Below are 11,276 nucleotides of genomic sequence, written 5' to 3' on the forward strand. Positions count from 1 at the left end.
AACAATCTTCTCATCCTTGAGAGTGAGATAGATGATGATGAAGAAGAAGGGTATATCAGATGATGACAGACTTATATCAAATTTGATGATTCCAAATCTTAGTCGTTGGATTGTTTTTGTTTTGATGTTTACCTTATCCTAAACGCATAAAGGCTTGGGCTCATGAGAGAATACTAGACATCTAATTACTTTAGTTGTGTCATCGGAAATGTTCGTCACTGGAAAGTTGCTGAAACATAGACTCGCCGTCATGTTGAAAATAAAATGTAGCAAGTTTTTCCAAATCAAAAAGAAAAATATATGGCTAGCTGGAAATAATAATGGTTTTCCTTATTTGCCACCCTCCACTTTTCTTATATCTATGAGTGTAAATTGGGCCAGACTGGGAAGTTTGACCCGTTTTTTAATCCAGGCCATGCTACGGGGTTCATATCCAGTTACACAAAATGCTCGTTAAATCGGGCAGGCTAGGTAAAAACTTATTTTGAAGCGCAAAGACCGCCCAAAGCCATTTTATCAATCACGCCAGGCCAAACAGGCAATATCGGCAACGTGGTTTCTGTATGTTAAAGTTTGTAAGAAATAATTTAATTCTTGTTTGGAATTTGTAGACTGAATAAACTATAGTTTGTAAATAAATCTTATGCAATTAATCTTCTAGACGTAGAATAAAGTAAGAATTTTAAGGGGTTTTTTAATAAATGCCCATGTGGGGAAATGCATTTAATAAAATGTCCACGTTTTTCTCATCTATTTAAGCTAATAGGAAGGTATCAAGTCAATTTGATAGGAAGGTATCAAGTCAAGCTATTAAATTTTAAAAGAAGAAATTGATAGGAAGGTATCAAGTCCATCAAATTCTTCTTTTACAAAAAGATTGAGCCCGCCTATTTAAGCTAACCAGGCCGAGCAACCCATATAGAAGGTTGCAGGAAATTTGATTATTTTCGGGTTATTATCTATATCCCTACTAATATCCCCTCTACAAATTCTAAACATAAATTTACTTTTTAGTTTTGTTTTTTCCTATTTACCACCATGAAAGCCAAATTAATTGTGACTGTAATTATTAGAGCTTCTCCAATGGTTGTTGTATGTATTTCCTAGGTGGCAAACATCGAGACATCCTCATTCCTATTTTTCCTTAAGTTTAGGCGAAAAATGTTATTCGTCTTCAATGGTGTTGTTTGTGATAACTTTTTAATTAAATGTAAATTTTATTTTTAGTAATTTTATGATTTATTAGAGCTAAAAATGGTTATTTATTATATTGGAATTAATTTTGTTAAGTAAAACCTTACTAGGATAGCTTGACATTATCAAGGTGAATGTCTAGTTTTAGACATTCACCTTGACAATGTCTAACAAAAAGTAAGCCATGTCATCCTCACATTGATTTAAGAAGTCGGGGTCGGAGAAGAATTTTAAGAAAAATGAATGTCTATCCTATGTGGATTTATACATTTATCTTCACATACATTCCATTGGAGAAGCTCTTAGTCCTTTTATCTAACACCAGTATACGACTGGGAGGAAGTTTTTTTTTTTTTTTTTGAATTATTTCTTGAAAACCCTAAAATAATATGAAGAAACTTATGCTCAATATAGTCATACACATCTCTAACTTAACTACCATTGTAAAAATATCCTAGGTATAACACCAGTATACGGCTGGGAAATCTTGAAATCCCAGTCGTAATCAACCGTCCACGGCTCAAAGATGAAGAATTCCTACCAATTTACAGATTTTATAACTTAGAAATTATATATGATCTAACAGTAAACCAATTTATGAATGGGAATTTCGATTTCTTAAATCCATATTTACGGCTCAGACATAAGCGTAAGACATGAAACTTTTTTTATCACGGTTGGAAACTACCTAGATAACCTCTGTTATTCTTTTTTTTGGTTGTCAGAACTACGTACTTATGGCTAAGACTGCACATGTGATACGTATGATCTATACACCTATTTATATGGGTTAGTAGAGGGATAATTTTTAGCGCTAAATTAATCGTTTTGACAAATTTGATATCTCGTAGCTTTTTGTAAAAAAAGAATTTGATAGGCCCAAACAATTGGACCAGACCGAAACTAGCCAGGTTTAACATGCGGCGGATAATATTACTAGTTGACAACTGAAAAAGTAGTCGTATTTTACGGTATGGAAGAGGGGTCCCTGACCATACATATGATATGATGCTCTTCATTTTCGTTCACCCGTTTCTGACGAGACAATGTTCGTCTCATTCATGTATTTGGCGATATCATATCATACAGGGTTTTATTCTCATGGTTTGGTTCTCGGTTGTTGAGTAATGGTGAAATACAAGCAATCGGAAGGGAAGCTATGAGATAGCTGCAATTTCACATGTTCAAACCTGTAAACTACCGACATTAATATTTCTTTATCATGTTGACAGTTGACACTTGACACTGAAGAAGATAGGATATTAGTTGATTATAATTTAGGTACTAATCAACTACTTATATCTATTATTCTCTTAACGTACACATAATATTCAAAAATAAAATCCAGCTTTCAAGAGTTGATCAAGCCAACAAACCGTCCCACCTGACCTGACCGTATTAATTATTACCGCTAATAATCTTATTCCTAATTCCCATATTAATGTGATCCCCAACGGATGCAATCACCATAATTGTCAGTTTTAACCTAACAAACACGAAAGTCATTTGGACTGATCCCATGGTATAGGTGTAGCCTGTAGAAATAAAAAAAATTAAAAACATAAAAACTAAACCAAAAAAGTATAACGCCACTCTAACCCATTTTACTTGATAATTTAGGGGTTCTTCCTTTTCCCTTTTTTGGTACCAAAATTAAATTCACAATAATTTTATTCCCTTTTCCGAAAGATTCCCAAAAATAATTTTATTCCCAGCCAAGCCATTTTTTTTTGCAGTCAAGGCAGATAAAAAATTACTATTTCCATGAATTAGTTAACAGTATGAAAGTACATTAGTCCAAGCAATGTTTAATGGAAATAAAATTAAATATGTCTAAGGCTTTCGATAGAGTCGAAGGGACTTTTGTAATTTACTCTCGCAAAAAACTTGACTTCAGAAGTATTTTGGCAGGCTTGTGGAATAATGTATCTCGACAGTACCTACATCTATTATGTTCAATGGTTCCCCCAGTGATATGTTCTACTACAACGGGTCTCAGGCATGGAGACCCCTTAAGTCCCTATTGGTTTATTTTGTGTATGGATTTTTTCAAAAGCTTGTTATTTGTTGAAAAAGCAAAGGCTTGATACATGACATAAAAGTGACCGGTGATTGTCCTTCCATAAGTCATCGATTTTTCATAGATGACTTGCATAATTTTTCTTAAGGCTAAAAGATGAATCTAGAGCTCTTCAAGACACTATTGGTAGGTTTGGTTCCATATCAGGTCACTCAATTAATTTTGATAAATCGGGCATAGTCGTTAGCCCAAACAATGACAATGGAATCAAAAATGATATTGTCATCATTTTTAGGAATTAAGAAGATAAGACTTCAAGAAAAATAACTAGGTTTTCGCTCTTATATAAAGGAAGAAACATGGAACCCTTTGAACCCATTCTAGGAAGTGTAGAAACTAGAAACAAACTTGAAATATGGAAGAACAAGTATTTGAATCGCGCTGGTAAAACTGTTCTTACACAAAATGTCCTAGGTTCTATATTTCTATTGCCTCCCATCATATGACTATGTTTTTCATGCAAAAAAAAAAATCACTATCAAAATTCACTCTATCCAGATGCGTTTATGATGGAACTAGAACGCGACACCAATGTAGTTAATATCGGTTTATCTCGGCCAGGATCGATACACTGGTACGACTTTATATCGGGGATATCATCGTTCAAATATCGGTTCCAAATTTAGAGACTATAATTTTATAGCTACCATCAATTTTATCAAAAAACACAAGAGTAACTTCAATAACTTTAAAGTTCACTACCTAAAATGATAAATAAACAAGTTCTAACTAGAAATGGGAGAGTAACTTCAACAACTTAAAAGTTTACTTCCTAAAATGGTCATTAAACAAGTTAAAAGTTCAAACCAAAAACAGGAGAGTAACTTCAACAACTTTAAAGTTTACTACCTAAAATGGTAATTAAACAAGGATATTACAGTCTTATTCAAAATCATACGAGCCACTATTGATATCATCATCTTCAGTAACTCCATTAGCTCCATCAATTAGTCCATAATCTGTGTCTAGCATCAATTGATCAGTATCATATCCATCATACTCAGAGTCGGTTGGGTAAGTAGACTTACTTCGAGAGCTACATGCACCTCTACTACCAACTGGCCGACTTTCTTCACCAAGAATATCTTGCAAATCATCCAAAGTTACATTATCACCTTCTACCGCCAAGTCTTCCAAGTTCTGTGGATCCAATCATTCATCATTTTCATCATGCTCATCAAGAAAAATAGGATTACGAAATATCCCCGATATATGGGCCGATACGGCTAATATCGGACGATATTATCGCCAAGATATCGTATCACCGATACAATGCTTATCCTACCGCTCCAAGGACGATATCCGAAATATCCCAGATGTATCGGCCGATACAGCCGATATTGATTACACCGACACTAAAGGTTTAATCCTAAGAAAGTGGGATTATGTGTTATCCCAAATTTTTTGGTTATCTCAACTTTAAAAGGTTTGACATTTTTAATGAAACTTTACGAATCAGTTTAGCTTGGAGGATGTTGCATCATCCAAATGCATTATAGAAAACTGTCTTTAAGCATAAATACTTCCAAAAGCTTGACCCGTTTAGGTATGAGCTCCCAACTCATAGTTGTTGGATTTGGATAGGGCTCAAAGATGATATTTCTATACAAGTTAAAGATGAATACTATTGGGAAATAGTTGCCCCTGATGATATTGGTATAGGTATGTGAAAACATAAGTGGGTTCCCAAACTAAACGCATTTGTTGATTCTGAAACGAGTTCTATGAATACGAAAACTATAAGCCAACTTAAAGACAAAGATATTAATTCTTAAGAAATTGATACTTTAAATCCATATTTGATGATCAAACGATGGTTCAAATATAATAGATTAGATATTCAATTCAAGGAACTGAAAAAATTTAGATGGACTCAAACTGATGATGAATTATTTTAATGTAAAATACACATACATAACTATGTTAAATAATAGGATTGATTTGAATGTTGTGCCTAATAATAGGATACCTTGGAATATGTTTTGGCAGATTAATCTAGCTCATGCATTTTTTGTTTTTCTTTGGAAATGCATTTAGGAATGTCTCCCTGTTAGAGTAAACATTATTCGATTTGCACGTAGTGATGTTATCTTCCCGTTTTACAGGAATTATAATAAGAGAATGCAACATTTATTTCTAGATTGAAACTATGTTAAAAAAAAATTGGACCCTTATTGAACCTGATTTCTTTAACAATATCCAGAGTAATGATAATTATGTTTTACTAAGAGAATAACTCTTATACAAGTAGCTAGTACATTTCGCAACGAACAACTATTATTAGCTAATAAGATTATTAGCTAAGTGAATAACTCTTATACTAGCTAATAAGATTATTAGCTAATAAGATTATTAGCTAGTGAATAACTCCTATTATGCCAAGACGTAGATTATAAAAAAAAAAGGTTAGTACATTTCGCAACGATAGGTATGTGGTACATCTAAAAGAGTAGATGTACGATGATTTTTAGAAAAACTATTATACAAGTAGCTACTTTAGTTAATCAGATCAAGCCATTTAGCTAAGATTCGTAGAAATGTCATTCTTGTTTTGTTGGTAATAGAATTTTTGGAATTGCTAGAATCAATAAAATCATAAATGATGTACACCTCCATTTCTTTTTGTTAAAGCTAACTTAATTTGATGCTAGTTTTCATGATGTTGTTGATAAATGTGGAATTGGATTATAATATTTAAATCTTCTATAAGTGATTGTGAAGGAACATCCAGTATCTCATTGGTGGTATCAAATGAGGAGCAAGCCGAAATGTCAGGAGAGCTGCAGGCTATTGTTTGGGCAAAAGTGAAGAACAACCGACATCTGCAGTTGAATGGTGATAACATCAATAAATGTGGTGGCTGCTCTACATGAGAAAGTTTCTGTTATAAAATGGGCAACGATTCTTATCATTAGTGATTGTCTAGTTTCGTTATCTTCTTTTGAGCCTGGAGTTATAGCCATGTTCTAAGGTAGGAAAACAATACGACACATTTAATAGCCAAAGAAGCATATAACACTATCTAGCCAAAGAAGCATATAACACTATCTCCAGTGTAATTGTATATTCGGGGTTTTCAGTGTGGTTGTAATCCCCAACGAAGGATAACTCGGGAACTTAAGTTCTTTCTTAATATCAGTGACTAAACCAGTTGAGGACTAGGAAGGACAACTAGAATCTCAAAACTACTAGTTTAGCCGTGGTATTGTTATGTATTTGTCCACCCTTAAATTTTATAGAATTGCTATGATAGGTCTAGATTATAACAAATCTTATTGAGGCTATTATAATTCGTCTAAAAATGTATTGACAACAAGTTTGAACTGGATAATTTTTTTTTACAAGTATCAAATATTTGCGGAAACAAATTAAAAAATAATAATAAAATTAAAAAAGAAAATCAAAAGATTTTGAGCTTCCGGTCGTCAAATTTTGTTATTCTCATTTGCCTCCTTAGCCAAAATGTTCTGGCTCCATTACGGATTAATATAATCTCTTTCCTTAGTGAAAAAAATAAATAAATAAAATCTTTGTTTTCTCAACGCCAATAAAACTATTTTGCTATATTCAAACAACACTAGTGCATTTGCTTCACCATAGAACGGAAAGATGAATTTAATCGGTTCCCTTCGTTTAACTCCCATTTATTATCTACCAATTATATAAGACTTGGTTTTATAGTGGTCCGAAAAGTACGGTGAAAACTCACTCTTTCATATTGCATATTATAATATAAAATCAACATTACGGCGCCAACTGGTTTGACACCAAAAAATTTATCGCATATGCCAAACCATTTGGCGCTTTAAATTCAGCCATCAAATTTATTTTACAAACTAAAATCTAATGATTCAAATTCTTGTGCCAAACCATTCGGAGCTTTAAATCTCAACTTTCATATTTTCTTTAAATTTTAAAGTCTAACAGCTCGCATTAAATTGTTCGGCGCTATATTAATTTAACTTTGAATTATAGTAAGACTTGATCGTTGATTCAAGATACCATTTCAAGCCTTGAATCGTGACCAACGATGACCGAAAATGCTTGACGCCCCTTGGATCCCACCCCCAGTTTCCCCCGCACTCCCAGCACTTAAAAAAGGGCCCTATTTTCCCCGAGTGAGCCAGGTTACTAATCTAACGATGGATCATGATGCCACCTACTGGGGGCTTTGTATGGGGAGAGCTGGGGCCGTCCAGCATTTCCGATACAAAAATGCTTAACCCACAGTGAAAAAAATCGTGGAATATACCGTCTGAGAGGGGGTGGTGGGATCCATTTCAGCCCACCCTATTCCAATGGAGAGAAGGCTTAGCTGGGATAGTACATCCCCTCTCGGTGCATTTCACGATTTTTTCTCACGGTGTGTGTAGCAAAGCTGTTTCCGATAACACTAAGCCGAAAAGTATCGACGAGTCATCCAAATTGTTACGCAGATGTTACATCATCCATGTGAATATTTTACAGAACATAAAGAAAATAAGAGTTCAAATTTGTTCACACTCCTCTAACGAGTGTATATTTCACATATTTTTCTGATTGGTTGATTACTTAACGGATGGTCCCATTATCCTCCATGTTTAGAATCACGACCCTCGTTACATAACTCCCTAAATTAAACCAAGAATAAAGATTAAAATGTGAAATATATACTCGTTAAGGAGTGTACATGAATTCGCACTAATAAAACAAAGAGAGAATACGATTTTTGTAAATTATACTCTAAATTAGTCATTTAGTGAATAAGCTGGCAGTACTGCTCTGGCAACGATATCTGTGTACAAATATAACTACTCAACTCATATCATTAGTACTCAGTACCTTTATTCTTTCCTTCACACAAAAACCCAATCTCCAAAAAGAGCTACTCTCCGATTCCCAACACACCAACAGAAAGAAAAAAGAAAAAAACGATGAATCAGAGAAACAATACTCCCCTGATATTCACAGTTATCTCCATCTTTTATTTCTCTGATCTTATTTCTAGATCTGTGCTAGTAGTTGAAGGTGCTACTAACCACACAGTTGGAGGAAAGTTGGGTTGGTACGATAATCTTATGAAACCTGATGTCAATTATCAAAAATGGGTATCTGGTAAAGATTTCAGCTTGGGAGATTTCCTCTGTAAGTTCCATTATCAACCCATCTATATTTATACATCATGCATTATGTTCTTTAATTGCATGCTTTTTAAGATATCCCCTGTTTCTATTTTTGGAGTTTGTCATAATATTTTACTTTCTATTTTGTATCTCTTTTTTTGGTCATGATTGTTGTTAATTGGCAAGTTTCAAGTTATAGATAAAGAAGTTCTGATTACTCGTTTAAGGAAATTTGAGATTCTGCCTGAATCTCTTTTTCTTGGTTATTATTTTCCTCAATGAGAGAATTATTTGAATGATTTTTCTCATGAAATTCCTTAAAAAAATTAAGATGAATGGACAACAATTTCGCGTTTTACCTATTACATATCAATTAGGATTGAAGGACAACTTAATTTTTTTCCAACAAAATTGCATAGACTAAAAGTGGATTTTAACACTTCCTAGGTGAGGTGAACAAGGAAAGGGAGGTAAGTGATGACTCTGAATTTTTAATCACAAGTCAATGATTAAGCACTATAGCCAGAATAGTGGCCACTGGATTGTAGGGTGCCCTTTAACCGACAAGTAGTTGGAAAATGGAAGCTACTATATGCCAGATATAAGTTGAAGCTCGTGTAAACACGTGATTTGCATATGCGAGAAAGTAAAGCAAAATGTTATACGAACTCTTTGAAGTATGAGTAAAGAAATGATATCCTGTCTTAAAGGTGGCAGTTGACCCACTTCCGTGGTAATGATGCTGAAAATAAACCCTACAAATATTTAGAGAATTGGGTGAATCATACTTTAGCAGATAAAAGGATTGGTGATCTCTGTATTCTTTGACTAGTACACTTTTTTTCTTTCAACTCGGGTGGAAATATGGTCACATTCTAAGCATTTCATCTTTCAACTAACATACCATCTAAGCAGGGAAATGTGAATTGACAGACATTTCAAAACATAAATAAACAAGGGGTGACATGCGAATAGATATTTTCATTGTAGGGCCTAAGGTGATGGAAAATAAAGGGAGATCAATGTTTATGTTGACCACTAGCTAGGCACTAACATGACGATATTAAGAGAGAATTATTGGAGTAATCATGCAGGAGCTAATTATTGAAAACTAAAGGCTGGCATTACAATTCTTTCTCTGATGTTCATAGAGAATCAATCCTTTTTAAGTTTTGATTACTTATATTGAGTACATTTTTTAAGTAACACTTGCTTCTTACTTGTAATCAGTAAAATTTATGTATCATGGAGATGTTTTACTTCTATTGGTATTCTGATATTTACGTGATTACATTAGACTAAACAATTTTTGTTTCATTGTGAATGCAGTATTCAACACTGACAGTAATCATTCGGTTGTACAAACCTACAATGTAACAACATACAAACGTTGCAATTCCGACGATGCTGAAGTAGATGATACAACAGAATGGTCATCTGCAGATCCTTCTTCGACTGCACCATTACCCGTCACTGTAGCGATTCCATTAACGAAAGAAGGCATGACATATTTCTTTTCTAGTGATTACGATGGTGAACAATGTAAACATGGACAACATTTCAAGATTAATGTATTACACGGATCTGGATTACCGCCAAGTATGAAAACACCATCAGCTTCGGAACCATCACCTTCTCCTACAAAAAGTGCGTCTGGAGATGACGATGATGCTGATGATTCAACGCCTAATCCAGAAACGGTTGTTTCTTCAAATTTTAATGACCCTAAACAAAGCACGGGTAACAGTACTGATGATGCCGATATTAAAGAGAGTTCCAGCTCGGTTTCTAGAACAAAGAGAGGGAGTTTCATAGACATGAAAATGGTCGCAGGAATTTTTCTTATGGTAATACTTGGTGGGTTTTCGGTGGATATATAGTTTGTTTGTTTGAATCGATCTTATACTTATAGGGGTTCCACATTCAATTTATGCTATTTAGTTTGATTTTTTTTATAGTGTTTAATCCTTTGAATGTAATAAGTTTTTAATAAGAAATGATGAGTACTTCATGATTTAGTTTAAACTAATGTTGTGTCGGATTCCGGAGAAAGGAAACAATTCACTGGAAAGTATACCCCATGAAATCAGTATCATGGAGATGCAAATAAAGATTTTCCATGGAGTGAAGTTAAATACCTATTTTAGTCCACGCTTTTTTATGAATGAATGTAAATTTCATGATTTTTTTTTTAAATTAAATGTGGAAAAACACGTCATTTACATGGAAAGATAGATGGTTAACTCCATGAAATTAACTCGTATCACACACATGCTTATAAATTCGTTTCCCATTTCACAAATCTAAGTATACAACCCCTCTCTATTCACCCCACATTTTCTATGAAATTCTTATCGACTATTCAGTTTAGGTACTCTCACATATATAGAGAGGGTAATGCGGTGGCGGATTTACTATCGAAGTGGGGAGCAACCATGAGATCTCATTGGTGGGACGAACCCCCTGATTTTATCCGATTGGTTGGGAGTTGACAGATCAAGTTTGTTTGTGTTTTGCTTTCGGTAACTTGTAACATATTTTCTTTATCTTTTTCCTTCTTGTGTTATGGAGGTTCTGGCCTAGTCCCCTCATTCCTTTTGGTTGCCTTTATTAACAAATCCTCTTAAGAACTATTTCTTGATTTATTATTATTTTGCAAATCTGAATTGACATCCTATAGATAAATCGCACAATACAACCCATAATTGTTAATAATTTTGATTGAGCCATTTTATTTTATTTTGTAGAGGATACCCTTCGCGTATAGGCTGTTGTAAGGGCCATTTTGGTATAACTCCACGACAATTATATGAAATATAAAGATCCTTATATACAATTATTTCATGGTAGCCCCTAATTTCTTTAATATCGTTATCACTCACAAAAGTTAGTCTTACTTT

At 33.9% G+C, this 11,276-nt stretch overlaps 1 protein-coding gene across 1 annotated transcript; it reads left to right on the top strand.

Moving 5' to 3' along the window:
* Positions 1–7,963: 7,963 nt before the first annotated feature.
* LOC113313619 (blue copper protein-like) lies at positions 7,964–10,523 on the top strand. The gene is made up of 2 exons (XM_026562412.1): positions 7,964–8,398; positions 9,706–10,523. The coding sequence occupies exons 1-2, from the start codon at positions 8,188–8,190 to the stop codon at positions 10,254–10,256; spliced, it is 762 nt and encodes a 253-aa protein (XP_026418197.1). The 5' UTR covers positions 7,964–8,187; the 3' UTR covers positions 10,257–10,523.
* Positions 10,524–11,276: the final 753 nt, after the last annotated feature.

The sequence above is a fragment of the Papaver somniferum genome, chromosome 9 (genome assembly GCF_003573695.1).
Source record: "Papaver somniferum cultivar HN1 chromosome 9, ASM357369v1, whole genome shotgun sequence".
In the NCBI taxonomy this organism is placed as follows: domain Eukaryota; kingdom Viridiplantae; phylum Streptophyta; class Magnoliopsida; order Ranunculales; family Papaveraceae; genus Papaver; species Papaver somniferum.

Coding starts and splice junctions, on each gene's coding strand:
- LOC113313619 (XM_026562412.1), top strand. CDS start 8,188: ATGAATCAGAGAAACAATACTCCCCTGATATTCACAGTTATCTCCATC. Junction 8,399..9,705: donor CAGCTTGGGAGATTTCCTCT/GTAAGTTCCATT, acceptor TTGTGAATGCAG/TATTCAACACTGACAGTAAT.